A 17,006-nucleotide genomic window follows, 5' to 3' on the forward strand; every position below is an offset into this window, starting at 1 on the left:
AAAGCTTATGGAAGTGATTGTTGATAAATCAAAATAAATTAATAAAAATTTTTTTTAAAAAGACATGAGAATAGGGATCTTTGGTCCATAGTATTTTAGAGCTAGAAGGGACCTTAGAGATCATTTAGTCCAATGCACTCATTTTACAGATGAGGGAATTGAGCCCCAGAGAAACAGGGCCAGAGAATGGGAAAGAAGGAAACAGGAAGAGATGAAGACAGACACATGTGACATATATGTGGCTTAGGGCTGCTAACAGGCCCAGCATAGACTATATGTGCTCTGTTGATATTCAAGTGAGAATAGCCATCTCTGCTGCTGGGCAGGCTATGGGGATGAGAGTGGGCAGCTCAGTCCTCAGCTCTGAAGCACTTTGTGCCTTGGAAGATGTCAAGCAGCCCCTTCTGCCAGAGATGGTGGAATCTCACAGACCTTTTTCTCCTTATCACCCCTATCTCTCCACTCCCAGTTGCTATGGCCACCATGATGCCTGGAAAACCCTGAGATGCAAATGCCCAAGGTGAAAATGTATCTTTCATAATTTGTCTTCCATACTTCGCCTTCCTTCAATTTTCACTGCATGGATCCTTAACACCCCATTCTTGGGCTATGGCAATAGCTTCCTGTTTTTTTTTCCAATTCAAAAATTTTTTGTTGTTCGGTCATTTTCAGCTGTATCTGACTTCTCATGACCCCACCTGAGATTTTCTTGGCAAAGATATTGGAGTGGTTTGCCATTTCCTTCTCCAGCTTATTTTACAGATAAGGAAACTGAAGCAAACAGGGTTAAGTGACTTGCCCAGGGCTATACAGCTAGTAAATGTCTGAGCATAAACATTCATCAAGTGTCTAACATGGGCAAGCCATTATGCTAGGCACTGGGGCTATAAAGACAAAATAGCCCTTGTCCTCAAGGGGCTTATATTCCACTGTATACAAATAAGTAAATATCAAATAATTTGGGGAAGAAGAGAACACTGGAGAAGCCGGAGAGGCTTCCTGTACCAGGTGGTGTCTGAGATAAGCTTTCAAGATCATCTTGTGAACATCTTTGTGCTCCAATAAAGTCTAACTTCTTAAAAATTCCATCATGTTGTAATTTTGCTCAGAAATCTTCCATGGCTCCCCATCAACTAGAGAATCGAGTCTATCCTCCTTTACCTGGTGTCTGAGGCTTTTTATGATCTGACTCTTCATCTGACCCACAGGACCTGGCTCTGCTGCCTAGAGTGTGACCACAGACGAGTCATTTATGTTCTCTGAACTTTGGTTCCCTCAAATGTAAAATTAGGGAGTTTCTAGGAGATAATTCCAAGGTACCTTCTGTCTTTAAATTCTGTTATTCTAGCCTTCCAGCCTTCAAACTTCCATGATTTCCTCCCACATTGCTATATTCTAGTCATAATGATATTCTCTAACTTAGAGGACCCTGCAGTTTCTTTTCTCCCTGTCTTTGTTTCTGTTTCTTCTTAACTAGAATGACCTCTCACTTCTTCTGCTTGCCTAAATGCTATTTATCTTTTAAGGCCTTCATTTTGGAGGCAGAGTGACTATCACAACATTTCCTGCCCAAACACTTGCCATTGTCTCCAAAGAGAGCAGAGTTCCCAAATCCTTCCTTAACCACTTTTTGCTCCTAGGAGGTTGACCCTCCCCAGGAGGGTACAAGGAGAGACTCTGTAACAACAGGAGATAAGGATAGCATACTTGTAATCTATTATAGATCAAGCCCATGGATATTAGGACTCTGGTGCTGAGCTGCCCACCTTTCTCTGATGAGAAGAATCCTTGGCAGTACTACCTATAGGGGCGTAGGCCAGGGTCCCCACGAGCACACTTACCCAATTTCACTTGGAGTGGGGATGGTTTGTAATTCATGGCTACAGTCTCTCCTTCCCGGACATCACAGTCTCCATCTGAGATGGATGCAGCTGCTGGATCCTGGGGAGAGAAAACAGTTGGGAAGAGGTCACTAAGAGCCAAATGAAAGGACTTCAGTACACTCATTTCCCTTTCTGACTCAGGATCTCTTGAGGGAGAGGTTGATGGGGACTGTGACCTGTTTCCCCTCACCTTTTTCCAGTGGGAGGAGATAGCCTGGGCCCCATTAATCACTCTGCTATGTTCTGTAAATCCTTCAAGGCCCAACTCAATTCCAACCTTCTTTATGAAACCTTTCTTGGTTACTCCAGCCCACCCAAATCTCTCCCTCCTCTGGTCACAATATGTATCAACATATTAATATTTTATGCTTAATATGGTCCTGGATTTTTTTCTTATTGTGAATGTAGGGTATGAGAGAAGAGGTGGGATAGAAAGGAAAAAATGGAGGAGAGAGATAGAGTGGTTAGTCCCCTTGAGCATTCATAGACACCCAGACCAGCAGCGTTTGAGGATAGGGTGGAAGGGACCTGCCCAGCCCCAGAACATTTTCAGACATCCACTTCTTTCACGTGCTTACTCAGCACCAAACCTTATCATGCACCTTGTTCGTTTCTTGGTCCCACAAGGATGGTTACACAGGTGGCAGTTTCAAGGTCTCCTGCCTCTGGCTGGGGCCCCAGGCTACTTGGAACCTGACCTCCAGAGCCTACCTTCTTAGCCCAGACTGGATTTTGGCCAGCGGCACAGCCCAGGGTTTGGTTCTCCCAATTAATTTCTTCTTAGTGCCAGAGGGATGTTGACAGGTGAAATAGGATGGAAGCAAACATTTTGTTGTCTGGCCTGGCTGGTGGGTTAACTGTGAGCACTTTGAACTGCTGCTGGGGAACCAAGGCTTTGCTCTAGTTCACAGAGAAAGGTGGGGCCTGAGGGCAAGACCTAAGGAGCTAGCTTCTCATCCTACTCCCTCTCTAGCGCTTTAGTTTTCCTACTGCTAAAAGCAGATACAAATCCAGCAAGGTGCCAAGCTGCTGTTACAAGCACACCAAAACACAAGTGTTTTCTGAGCTCTGAGATGAAGGCGTTAAATCAAAGTCCCAAACACAGCGTGGCCCATCCCAATGGGCCCTATGGCCAAATCATGAATCTCTTCCTCCTAAATTCTTAAAACATTTAATTTATCACAATTACTCTCCAACTTCTCCTCCTTAAAGTTTACATCATCCCAATTATACCACTCTCTCTCCATCTTTTTCCATGTCACAAAACAATCTCCAGGAAATTTTCCCTTCTCCTTTTTTTCTTGTGAAATTTTATTTTTATTGATGCTTTTTGTTTCTAAATCACATTCATTTCCAAATATATTCCTCCTCCAGTGCCTTATGTGGCAAGCCATCATTTGTGTTGTTCAACTGCTGTTGTTCAGTTGTTTCCAGTGTTGTCCCACTCATCATGATCCCACATTTGGGGTTTTCTTGGCAGAGATACTGGGGTGGTTTGTCATTTCCTTCTCTAGCTCATTTTGCAGATGAAGAAACTGAGGCAAACGAGGTTAAGTGACTTGTCGAAAGTCACACACCTAATAAGTGTCTGAGGCTAGATTTGAACTCACAAAGATGAGACTTCCGGACATCCTAGCCCCTGCACCACCTGGCTGCTTTTGTAGGATGATTTTTTAAAAAAAAAGGCAGTTCAGTAAGACTAACATATTTACCATATGACAACACTTCAAACTCATAATCCCCTTCCTCTGCAAAGAGAAGGTTCATTTTCTCAACCTTTCCAAGGCCAAGCTTCTTTTCTGTTCTATAATTACATGGTTTTCAATCTCAATGTGTCGGCTGTTCTTTGCCTTGACGTTGCTGTAGTCATCGTCTTCTCGGACCTGCTGACTTCACTTTGCATTAGTTCATGTCTTTCCATGCTTCTCTGAATTCTTCATCTTCATCACTTTTTATAGCTTAGTGATATTCCAATAAAATTCATGTACATTTTGTTTAGCCATTCCTCAGCTGATGGGCTTCTCTTTTCTTCACAGTTCTTTGTTACCACAGAAAGTGATTCTGGGGATAGTTTAGAATATAAGGGACTCTTCTTTAACCTTGATGGGGTAAATACCTGCAAATTCTTCCACCTTTTTCAATGGCAATGGCACCTGGCTCACAGTCTTCCTCTCTGCCTCTTGTTTTCATTCTTGGAGTAGTAGAAAAAAAAATGCTGGATTTGGAGGCAGAGGTCTTAGGTTCAAATCCTACCTCTGGCATCTGGGTGGTTCTAGACAGGGATTTCCCCCCCTCTGAGCCTCAGTTTCCCCATCTTTTTTTAATTTAATTTTTATTTTCAGTTCCAAATTCTCTTCCTCTCTCCACCCTTTTCCAACCCATTGAGACAAGGCAAAAATTAAAATATCCATTCAGTTTCATCATCTGCGGAATGAAGAGGATGGGTTGCATTAGCTAACTTCTACATTTCCCTGCCACTCCCCATCTATGATGCTATGCCCCTATCACCTACAAGTAGAAGCATATAGAGGACCTTTATGTCTACAGAGAAATGCACAGGAAATCTTCCATGAAAAGACCTCTGCTGAGGTTTTTATACTCCTTTTTATACCTCAGTTAAAATTGATAGTTATTGCTGAACTTTGTAGTTGCCTATATTAAGGATTTTTCTATGCTCTTAATATATACAAGAGATACCTGGTAAGAGGAAAGCCTTAAAGAGTACTCTAAAGCAACAGTTTGAGCATGTATAAAATGTTATGATTACGTATTCTCTATTTTTGTTGTTGTTCACTTATTTCAGTTGTGTCCAACAATTTGTGACCCCTTGAGGGGTTTTCTTGGCAAAGATACTGGAGTGGTTTGCCATTTCCTTCTACAGCTCATTTTATGGATGAGGATCTGAGGCAAACAGGGTAAGTGACTTGCCAGGGTGATGCAGCTACTAAGTGTCTGACGCCAGATATGAACTCAGAAAGATGAGTCTTCTGGACTCCAGGCCTGGCACTCTGGGCACTATGGCACCACCCAGTGCCCATTCTCTATTTACCTCTCAGTTAATTACGCCTATAAAGATGTGATAGATCACCTTCATAAAGATTTTGTAGACGTCTTTATACTTCACAGGTATGTTTTTCAAAAGGCATAAGGACAAACACAAGTCTGTCAGAGCTCCTTCTCCTATACCTAAGCCTAACTCTACGAGAGGAAGCATAGACTGGGCTTGGAGTCAGACCTATGTTTAAGTGCTGGCTTTGCTACATTACCCCACCCATGCTATAGTAAACAAATCACTTATCCTCTCTAAGCCTCCACATCTTCATTTGTAAAATGAGAATAATAATACTTGTATTACGTACCTCATAATGTCATAGACCACAGAACTTGGAGAAAGAAGGGAACTTAGAAGATTCTTTGAGGAGAATGCTTTGTAAATTGTAAAATAATATATAAAAATAAATTCTTACTATTATCGTGGCAACTTCCTCTGTGATCTACCATCGGTAGAGAAAATGGGGTGGGCAAAGTATTTCAGGGGCAGGGATGGAGGGGATTGGAAGCGAGGGAACAGTCACACAAACTCTAGCCATACGGACACTGGCATCTGTTTCCTTTCTGTTGGACCAGGTTCAAAGAAAGGTGGGTGCCTAGGATAGAAACAATGGCTTGAGGATGAACCTATGGAGGGTCATAAATAACTGCTATGGCACTCTCTGAAACCCAAAGGCATTTCTATCAGAAAGCAAGGAAATGTGGCCTCTGACTATAGTGTTCCCTACAGCTATGGAGAAAACTCTTGCTAAAGCTAGAAAGTTGGCAATGCTTGTCTTAGTATCTCTTGTCCCAGTATCATTCCCAGTTCCTCTTCACCTTCTGGCAAATAATGCCCTTACCACTGCTCCATTAACCAGCCCCACATCCGTCACCTCCAAAGGCAGTGTCCCATGCCCTATCCATCCTATCCAGTGGAGTTATTGCAAAGGCTCTTCAAATCCATATGTGAATACATAAACAAGCAGGCATACCTCCTAAACACTAAATAAAAATTAGATCTCAAACATGACTTCCTATTTTTAAAAACTTAACTAGATGCTGTTGTGATGCATAAAATTCAAGTTAACTTAAAAGCACTGAATTCAAAGGTTTTTTAAAAAAAATTATTATGCATTTTCCTCAATCATGTGGAAGTCTATGAAATTTATTTATGTTAAAAATGGGTACCTATACTCAAAAAGCGTGAGTACCATTGCTCTAAATCAGCTTTCTCCCCTATTAAACCCTGCTCTCATCTAGTTATCAGTAGGGCTTTATACGAAAAGCTAATTCACTCAGAAGTAAATGACAGGTCAGGCCTTCATGTGACATCCATCTGTCTCAGGGGAATAAGCATTTGAAGTTCTAAAGGGAAATTTCAGGCAATCTGGTAGCCCAGTGGGGAGCCCTTACTGCCTTTCACATTCACGTACTCAGGCAGCTCCCTCTGCCCACACTACACAGAACTGGTCAGACAGCAGGCTGGGTTGGCCTAAATTGCAAGGGACAGTCTCCCTGCAGGTCTAAGCCCCATAATTACCTCAGCACTGGGCCCACTGTATGTGATGACTCAATAAAGTAGGAAAATGTAACTGTCCCACTGGATTCTGTTCCTTCTGAAATAAAGAGGTGGGAAACCAGTGTGTTTGCTAAAGGAGAGAAAAAGAAACTGACCCAAATGTTGAGGAAGTAAGCCTTTGTCACCCTCAGCACACACTGATCTGGCCCTTCTCCACCTTTCTCTGGCTCGTCAGAGTCGGAGCCACACGCTCTTGCCTTTGATGCTACGCTGTCCTGCATTGTTCTCAGGCTGTTTTCTCTTACAGTGCCTGAGAAGCCCCTAGGTGCAGGGTCCCAGTTTGTTTCTTTGTCTTCTTTTCAGCAGAGTTGGCACAGGGTTTGATGGTGGTGAATGGCAGGCTGGGTCAGTTACTTTGGCCTTGATTGATTCTCAAGCACTAGGGAAGAGAGGGGCCTGAAGTAAATAAGAGAAATCCTACGGCTAAAAGATGTCACTTGCCAACCTTCCCTTCTCCCTTCCTGCAGTGTTCTAGTGCCAAAACAGTTCTTTAGCTTGGCAAGGCTGAGGAGCAAGAGGAGGACAAGGTGTTCACGTGGCAAGTATCAGAACCATTTTGTCTGCCGCCTAAGCAGATGATGGGAGGAGGGATGGTAGCTTAATAGGGAGGTAGTAGGCTAGAGCAGGCACGGCTGCCCGGCGGGGCTGGGCTGGCACTTCTAAAACGTAGATGAGGAGGCATTTTGAGGTGATGTGGGGGAGAGCTAATACATGTTGAAACTGTTGGCAATGGCCACAGGACCTGGAAAAAACACTGCTGGGCAATTAAGAGAGTAGAATGTGAAGGAAGGACAAGGAGGAGATACAAAAGGGCAGAAGAAAGGCCTACTGAATTTGAAGAGATGTAGCTGCTGTGCAAACACACAAGGCAAGCAGGACATACGTAGGGGAGGGTTGGCTTGAGATGTTTTGAGCTGCCCTTTGGAGTGAGGTAGAAAGGTTGGGCCCAGCAGGCATGGGTTCCCATAAGTTGGAGCTGCTGGTGGGTGGAGGTCCTAGAGAGCTCCTGGCTACTGACTGATCCCAGGAAGGCCTTGAAGCAGAGGGCTGGCTAAAGGTGGCTGGGCTTAGACCAAGCCTTGTCCCTTCCTGCATGCGGGACTTAACAGCCCCCAGCAGGGCCTGACACAGCTATGGTTTTGCCAGGCTGAAGAGCTGCCTCGACAGTGAGAAGAATTCAGCCTCAATTCCTTCCTGAAAATGTGCTGAGAGCCCTACAGTCCCAGGGAATTTAATTCTTCCTCCTCCTTTTTGCCCTTACTCTGTTATGGTCCAGCTAGGCAATCCTGGTCACCATCCCCACTGCAGTAAAGGAACAGGGTGTGAGTAGCTCTTCTGTCCTCTTTATGGTTCTGCAGTCAGAAGGCATAGGAAAGACCAGAGCTTGCTGCAGACTGGGCATGGCCAGCACCTCTGGGGAGACCCTTCTGTCTCTCAGTTCTTCTGGGAGGGGGCTCCAATTGGCCATCCAGGGTCCTAATTTCCATACGCTCAATTTTAACGTGCATTACGTGTTTGATCTACTTTGTCTAAAAGCAACACACCAATCCTTCTTCCTTCCTCTGCTTCTAGGAGAGCCAGGGCAAGTGTCTGCTCTGAAGCAGGTGCCATGCCCTGTAGCACCACCTCAACATAGCTGGTTTATCATCTCAGTGCTTGCTGCATTCCTGATGTAGGGAAGCTTAGGCCAGGGAGATTTTTAGCTCCTGGTGGGACCCGATTTAGGTTGCTTGTCTTTCAATGAGTAGCAAGGGCACTTCTCAGACCAAGCCTCCTTACAGGTGCACCCCACTTCTTTCCCCATCTGCAAACTCTTCCTGGAACATGCATGGAGACTACTATACTAAGACAGTGGAGGAAGAAGATTAAAAAGGAGGAAGAAGATTAAAAAGGAGGAAGAAGAGGGAGAAAACATGGATCCTGCCTCCAGGTGAGTATAGCAAGATGTGTCTGTCCCCAGCATTATGCAGATTGTTCTAGGACTGGCACTTGTAGCCTCTAGCCAGGCCCTCCACCAAACTATGTACACCAGGGGCCATAAAGGGTCTCTCAGGCCCTTGCCTCAACCTCTGAAGCCTGAGGCTGGAATAGAAACACCCCTCCCCTTTTCAGTGGTCCCACAGAGACCACTACATATTATACACCTGGGGCCTCAAATGATTGGCACTGCCCATCAGAGAGGTGAAGCTGCCTGAAGCAGGAAATTCTTCCTGCTGGTGGGCAAGAGGGTGGCCCTAGTTCTTATTTTCAGCAAGCAAAGGGCTTGTGGACTAAATAGCAGGAGCAGCCCATGTTTCCAACCTGGGGAGAGGACTAATCTAGTATATGTTAATCCTTGATCTCTTCAGCATCTGAAACTGCTGACCACATATTCCTCCTACACAGACTCTTCTCCCTGGGTTTTCCTGACACTGTTCTCTCCCTAGTTTTCCTACCTGTTTGACATTGCCCTCCTTCCCCTCAATTCTCCTTTGCTAGATCACAGTCCATGTCTTACATTCTAAAGGCCAGTGTCCAAGTTTTGGGCCCTCTATACTACCCCTTATAGAGATCCCTCAGCTCCCAAGGGCTGTGCTTAACTCCCAGCTTTCAGTTACTATCTCTATGGAGATGACTCCCAAATCTATCTGTCCAGTCCTAGTCTCTCTCCTAAGATCCAGCCCCCCATTAACACTTATTGGACACCTCCAACTGAATATCCCATTAGCATCTAAAACTCAACATGTATAAAACAGAACTCATTGTCTCATCCCCTAAACCTACTTCTCCACCAAATTTAACTCATTTTTGTGGAGGGACCTACCATTCTTCCAAAACGTACAGGTTCATTTTATTATAATCAACCCTTCCCTCTTCTTTACCCTCCTCCAACTCCCATCCAATCAGTTGATTCTACTTCCACAAGATTTCTCACAACCATCTCACCTCCCTATTTCAGGCCCTGGACTGTACAACCTAATTTGACTTCCAACTTCTAGTCTCTCCCCTTTTACCAACCTATTCTCCACAAAGCTGCCAAAAGAATCTTCCACTATTCCTCAACTGAAGACCTTTAGCAGCCCCCTGTTGTCTCTAGGATAAAATACAACCTTCTTGACATTTGAAGCCCTTCAGAATTTGGCTGCTGTCTACCTTTTTTTTTTCCCATCTATCTTTCCAGGCTTATCATCATTACCACTTAGAATCTATATTCCATATGTTTAATATGATTGTACACGTAAAGACTACATCGGATTGCATGCCACCTTGGGGAGGGAAGGGAAAGGGAAAATTTGGAACTCAAAAATCTTATAAAAGTGAATGTTGAAAACTAAAAATAAATAAAAAATTTTAAAATCTATATTTCAACCAAAGTGATCTAATTACTGTTCCCAGAATTTGGCATTTCATCTACTTCTCCTATGTACCCCACCTTACTTTTTTTCTCTTAGAACCTGTATTTTCCTTCAGACTTTGGCTTTTGTGCCTCCTCCTACGGGAAGCTCTTCCTGATTCTCCCTAGCTGTTGATATTCATTCCTCTCCAAATCACTGTATGTATACGTCTCTGTTTACATGGTGTAAAATCCTCAATGGAAATGTATGCTCCTGGAGGGCAGGGACTTTTTATTTTCATCTTATCATCTCCAGTCCCTAGGACAGTTCTTTGTACATAATACTTTGTAAACGTCTGTTGCATTGGATTGCCACATAATAACAAGAGCTAACATTTGTGGCTTACAAAGTGCTTTACCTAGGTTATCTAATTAGATTCTTCAATGTCCCTGTAGTATATTCCCATTTCACAGTGGAGGACAGTGTTATTTTCTAGTCCTGGCCAATCCTGCTATGGTCTAATGTACTATGCTACCAACTAATCCTGGGTTATGGTGTCTGAACCTACTCCCTTTCCAATCCAAAGCAGCATGAGAGTTCATACTTCTTCCAACCCAGTCCTCTGATGGGAGATGGGAGAGAAAAGATTGTTCTGAGAAAGCTGTGTCAGAATTGGATGTCCCAAAGAAAATAGCACTTAGTCATGTATGTCAAGCCTGGAAAACACAACTGAAGTCTCCAAGAAGAAGCAAAAGACTCTAAGCAAAATTCTTTAATCTCATGAACCTGCACCATATACCTCACACATAACTTTTCCAGAGTTGGCTTAAGCTAAGACCATTGCAGGAATCCTAGGTGTAGATGCCCAAGCTGACAACCTACTAGTGACTAGTCTTTAGTGGTTGGTGAGACCACCCAGAGACTCCAGGAGGAAGAGATCTAACCATCACGAACCCCATAACAAAGAGGGAGAAAACTGAGGCACAAAAATTCTGATAGTAGACTTTTTTTTTATATAATACTGTAATCTGAGGATAAGAATAATGTGCTGGGGTCCATGGTGTATCAAATGAATGGAATGATAAATGGTACTTTATCAGGGTTCTAGAGTCCTGAATTTCTCAAACATCACTCTTTTGAATGAAGGCACTTTTGAATGTATTCTTAGACTCATAGAACTTCAGATCTAAAAAGCAACTGAGAATTTCCCCCAGAAAACAGAGGATCAGAGAAATAAAGTGGCAGATTAAGACCAGAGGTGGGATGAGAACATAGGTATCCTAATTAACTGCCAGTTCAGTGTTTCCCCATTCCAATACAGTTTCTTGTATTTATTTATTTATTTTTGTGAGGCAATCAGGGTTAAGTGACTTGCCCAGGATCACACAGCTAGTAAGTGTCAAGTGTCTGAGGCCAGACTTGAACTCAGGTCTTCCTGACTCTAAGGCTGGAGCTCTATCCACTGTGCCACCTAGCTGCCCCTGCTTCTTGTATTTATTCTGACAATGTATTTTGGAAGAGATACAACAGGAAACAAAGCACAGTGATAAAAAGGAACTTCTCTGGGTGGAAAGCATTCATTTCAAGGATGCCTAGAGACTGGTACTGAGACCAGTGTTATTTAAAATTTTCCTTAGTGATCTGGAAGAGAGATTGCAGAGTGAAATTGCTAGGTTTGTCGTTGACAAAACTTTTCTGAATAACAAGAAGCCAAGCTGAGAAAGGATAGACTTGTAGACCTGCAGGACATTTTTGTGTGGTAAAGTATAAGGTAATGGATTAAACAAAAGATAAACCAAACAATTATTAAAAGGTAATGGGTTTTGAGTTGTAAGTAATGACCCAGGAAAAGGACAGACCTGTTCCTTGATACACCAGCCCAGCGTCCTACTGCAGCCAGCGTCCTACTGCAGCCAAAGACCAAAGGTTGGCCACTGTCGGCAATGGGACCAAAGACAGAATGAAAACGATTTTCTTTCCCTTGTGTAAATCAAGGAACAGCGTCTGAGCTGCTGCCTCTCCTCTCCTCATCCCCTACTTCCAGGAATACCAATATGTGTCTGATCGTTGTATTTCAGGGCTTGATATAATAAAGTTGAAGAAGGTCCCAAGAAGGGCAATTACAATGAACAAGGAGATCGAAGGAATGAATGATGGAGAGGCTACAAAAGGACAGACTAATATAATTAGGACTCTTCAGTCTGCAAGATGAAGCTTGAGAGGTGACAGGATCAAAGTTTATAAAATCATGCAGGGTATGAATGAGATACATTTGGACTTCTTCCCGAATCCCGGAATACTCCAACAAGGAGGTCAGTAAGGTTAAACTCGGGTTGATCAGATCCTAAAAGGAGAAATTTGGAAATGGTGTGATGAGAGGGGAAGGACAGGAATAAGAATTTATATAGAGCCTATTGTTGTTCAGTTGTTTCAGTCATGTCTGACTCTTTCTGACCCCAACTGGGGTGTTCTTGGCAAAGACCCTGGAGTGGTTTGCCATTTCCTTCTCCAGCTCATTTTATAGATGAGGAAACTGAGGCAAACAGGGTTAAGCAACTTGCTCAGGGTCACACAACTAGTAAGTGTCTGAGGCCAGAGTTGAACTCAAGAAGAAGGGTCTTCCTGACTCCAGGCCTGGCACTCTTATCTACTGCACCACCTAAATGCACCTATATAGAAAGCGTATTAAGTGCTTTACAAACATTATCTCATTTGATTCTCACAACTCTTCGAGGTAGGTGTTAAAATCCCTATTTTACAGTTGAGGAAAAGTAGGAAAATGGAGGCTAAGTGACTTGCCCAGGGTCACATAGAGCCACTTAGCTTCCCCTCTCCCCCCTCTGGGCCATTAAAGAACTATCTCAAGACAACAGGATGTATTGAGAGTGGATCCACTGAGCTTTGTCTCAAAGAAGTATAGATGCAAGTACATACTCATGCTACAGTAAAGTAAACAGTTAGAAGGCTTGAATTTTAATCCTGACTGGCATTTACTGGCAGAATGCCTCTGGGGGAGAGTCATGTAATTTCTCTGAGCCTGTTTCCCTATCAGTAAAATGTGGATGATAATATTTGCCCCTCGTGGGATTTTTAAGGAAAGGGCTGTATAACTTTCAAAGTCCTATAAAAATATGATCTATTACCATTATTTTAAATATTCCAAAGTCAGCAAGAAACCAAGGAAGACAGGTTAATAATTAAAGGCATTGCCTCAGAAGCTTTTTCAACACACGGACTCTCTCTCATCCCAGCTCCTGGGTCCTGGTTTGGCCCAGAATCAGGGTACACCTGTAAGCCTCTGAATTTCTCTCAGGTTGTAAATGCCTTCTGGAAAAGCCTGAACTTTGAGGACACCTAGAAATAGAAGAAAGTATAAAGGAGGCCAGAGGGAAAATAATTCCTGCTCTAAAATCAGACTGACTCTGGCATTTTTGCTCCTTATTAATGTTGCCATGAAACCAACTTGACCTTTTGGACTCCAGATCCTAGTCTGCTTTTTGTCATTATTGTTGAGTTGTTTCAGTCAGTGCCTGACTCTCCATGACCCCAATTGGGGTGTTCTTGGCAAAGACACTGGAGTGGTTTGCCATTTCCTTCTGCAGCTCATTTTCCAGATGAGGAACTGAGGCTAACAGGGTTAAGTGACTTGCCCAGGGTCACACGGCTAACGAGTGTCTGAGGCTGCATTTGAACTCAGATCCTCCTGACTCCAGGGCCAGTGCTCTATCCACTGCTTCACCTAGCTGCCCCTAGTTTACTTTGATTTCATACAATTCCCTGATTCCTCAGTCTTGCCTGAGTAGGTGAACTGGTCTAGACAGCCTAGCAATCCCTGCCTTTTTGGTGCTTGAGGTGCGATGTGGCTGAGGCAGCTCGTTAAGCTTGAAAATGGTAATTTCAGGGCTGATGCAAAGCAGTCTTATTTTATGTTCCATTCAGGGTATTTAGGTGAGGGGATTTGCAGCAGGGAGCAAAGTTTTATGGTGATCTCCCTAAGAGGTGGTATATATTAAAAAACCCAACAGGTTCAAAAGGGGCTTAAATAAGTCCATAGCAGATCCATAACTGATTTTAGTCTGTATGGAGCACTAGCTGTGTCCAGATGAAGACTAGGGGCCATAGACAACACAGAGATATATGACAAGATTCCCTCCCTTAGGAGGATTTTAGTTCATTTAAGGAAACAAAAGTAATACACAAAACAGTAAAAAATGATAGGTCAGCATAGAAAACACTCCTGAGTGGTCTGACCATTGCAATGTGCCACACTTTAGGAGGGGCACTGACAAGATGACGCATATCAGTCAGTCACAAGTCTTTATTAAGTCCTTAGTACACACTAGCCACAGTGCTAAGTGCTGAGTATACAAACATGGTGAAGGAGCACCAATTAAATTAAATTAAGAAAATGCAAAAGTATCAGTTTTTTTCAGTCAACAATTGTTTATTAAGTGCCTACCAAGTACCAAGCATTGTTAAACACTTGATAAAATTTTTCATGTTATTCTTGTAGAAAAGGTGGAGAGATGTGTATCTGTTAATAACAAAAGAGATGGGTTTCAACCTCTAGTTGGAAGGCTCAGTTTCAACATGGCAGGTGATCTCTAGAGGAAGGTATCAGGGACTTCTGCTTGGCCCCCAAAGTATCGATTCTAATTCAGCAGGAAGTAAGGTCAGCCTTAAGATAGCCATATTCTTCAGTCCAGTGGAAAAGGAACAGGCTGATGAGAATTGTCTGTGTAGGCTGGGCAGGATGTGAACAGTGAGAAATGGGTCTTTTCTTCTGCATGGTGAGTGAATGGTACTCTGAATCTATGAGAAGCTCCATGTTGCCCCTTCTAAGGGGGACTCTCTCTGTACGGTGGGGACAAAGAGAAAGAAGCCTTCCTTGGAGCTGGCTGGCAGGGCCAGCTGGAAGTCCTGTAGGACTCAGGCTAAGAAGGTTAGGGGAGGGGAACACAATGAGCCTCCCCAACCCCATATATTAATAGCAAACAAGATGGTGAGAGAGTGGAGTGAATGGCCCCATTAGTGACACCATTAGAAGACTTCCTTCCTTGGAGATATCCTGGAAGGACTCAGAGGGTTCCAGGTGACAAGGGATGACCATCCTAGTGTTACTGAAAACAGGGCCTATTTCTTGGGACCCTGAGGAATAAGAACAGGGGTTAACCTGGTATAGACCTCTGACGGCTCCAAGAATACATTTCAAGGGGTCTGTGAATATGGATGGAAAAAATGACATCTTTCTTTTCACTACCCTTTAACTGAAATCTGTTATTTCCTTCGATTATTTAAAAGCAGTATTCTGAGAAGGGGTCCATAGGCTTCATGAGATTGCTAAAGGGGTCCATGACACAAAAGAGGTTAAGAACTCCTTGATCAGAGGCAAAAAGCTCAAACAGACCAGGGTCAAGCATTCCAGTCTCAGATTTAAAAGTTTGGCTTTCTGAGTCCATTGCCAGGAGACAGAAATTGGCTCCTTTTGTTTGGGTACTGTCATACTTGACTTAGTGACCTCCGGCACCCTTTTTACCCCGGGATTCTTTTAGTTGGGGCTTCAAGCAGCATAGGCTGCCCCAGCAACATCTAGTTTGTTCAGCTCCCTTTAGTTTGCTCCTCCAAACCTATCCTGCCTCTGTCCTCAGCCCCCGCACATCACCCTTTGCTAAAAATTATTCCAATTGTTCTTGCTCCTTCCGCCTCCTCACACAATTACAGCCATTCCCAACTTAGCTTCTTTCCTCAAGAAGGCCCCCTCTCCCTGAGCATCTGCCCTTCCTCCCCTGATATTCCCAAAGGGCCATGGACTCAAATCTAAAGCTTAAACACTCCTCTTCAGCCACGGGCCTGTGGCCTGAGACCCAAGAGTGGATAGGTCTTGCCTTCCCAAGACAAATTCCTTGAGGACAGAGACTATGACTTCTTGGACTCACCAGAGCACAGGACCCGCTCATTCATAGCAGACAATCAGTTAGAGACTTGTTACTGATGGACTGATTATGTCTTCAGGGACTCCTGGGAAAGAAGCACTTATGGCCCATGACTAGCTCTTTGCTCTACTCTTTCAGTTTCAAAGGCTAAAGAGGCAAAATCCCAGACTTTATGATATCCTAGGAACCAGTTAGCTCTTGGTTCCTTTTTGCCACATTTTAAGAAAAGCTTGTCAGGGGCAGAAGTATTTGAGCAACATGAGATCATTATCCTCAGGAGTTGTTTTGGAGAGATCAGATGGATGGAGATTTCTGACATAACTACTATTCATTTCAAGATTCTCTCTTCCACGACTCCAGACACATAGAACAGTCAGCCTCTTGTGGTCTCAACAATATCCACAAGGCATCTGTATCTGAAGGAAAGAACTGGTCAGCCTAACACAGACCAATCTATCTCCCCAGGCCTTCATATATGGCTACTGTTTCTAGGTGTGATTCAAGGTGAGGACGATGGAAGGATGTTCCTAGGAAACTAGCATCTGGGAGGAAGGAGGTGTGGACAGGCTATCTGGGGACATGGAAAACTACAGGTAACAGGGATGAGAATTATAGATTCCAAGGGGAGATATGGAAGCCTCAAACCTTTAGTGGAATATAAGGGGATTCCCTCTTCTCCTTTCCTTCGCCCCATGCACCCCAGATACATATGTCCTTCCTCAGTGCGGACAGACAGTCGTCGCATCTGACCAAGTTCAGTTCCCTAGAGCAGGTTCCCTTTGCCTGCAACAGCATACCAAGATCTTCTTCTTATCTGCTCCTCTCTCTAAGGCTAGATGAACCTGAGGGCTAGTGTATTCTAAGGCCTCTGGTCTGGATTAGGATGGGCAGGGCCCAGAAGGACTTCTTGAAGTTGGCTGAGGCACTCTCAGAGGGACTGTGACTGAGGATTTATAGATGTCTGTGTACGTGCAGTAATATCCAGGGCTGGTGCATGTCTGGCTGATCCTGCTGACAGTATATCACTGAGCAAACCCTCATGCCAAACAAAAGGGTTGGCAGCTTTATGACTTCTAGCACTGGCCTGCCAGCCAACACAGGTGCAGTCTTGAATCCCTGCTGATACCAAGCAGTGCTGCCTTTAACCCCAGAACTCAAAGCTCTGTCCTGACAGAAAGAGATGCCTGGGTGGGGAGAAGAAGGGTCGGAGGGGAAGGGCGACTGAGAATAGCCAGGGGAGGGGCAGTTCAGGGAGGGATGAGAG

At 43.9% G+C, this 17,006-nt stretch overlaps 1 protein-coding gene across 3 annotated transcripts in view; it reads right to left on the bottom strand.

Annotated features, from left to right (window-relative positions):
• Window positions 1–17,006, bottom strand: part of FAM219A (family with sequence similarity 219 member A) — a 97,427-nt gene that overhangs the window by 16,120 nt on the left and 64,301 nt on the right. For all 3 annotated transcript variants that reach the window (XR_013485958.1, XM_020966950.2, XM_020966948.2), the window contains exon 2: window positions 1,842–1,941. Coding sequence is in view for 2 of the 3 variants with exons in the window: in XM_020966950.2 (XP_020822609.1) it covers window positions 1,842–1,941 (100 nt within the window). In the remaining variant the exon portion in view is untranslated. The remainder of the gene's footprint in view (window positions 1–1,841; window positions 1,942–17,006) is intronic.

The sequence above is a fragment of the Phascolarctos cinereus genome, unplaced genomic scaffold, assembly GCF_003287225.1.
Source record: "Phascolarctos cinereus isolate Bilbo 61053 unplaced genomic scaffold, phaCin_HiC Scaffold_4;HRSCAF=312, whole genome shotgun sequence".
In the NCBI taxonomy this organism is placed as follows: Eukaryota; Metazoa; Chordata; class Mammalia; order Diprotodontia; family Phascolarctidae; genus Phascolarctos; species Phascolarctos cinereus.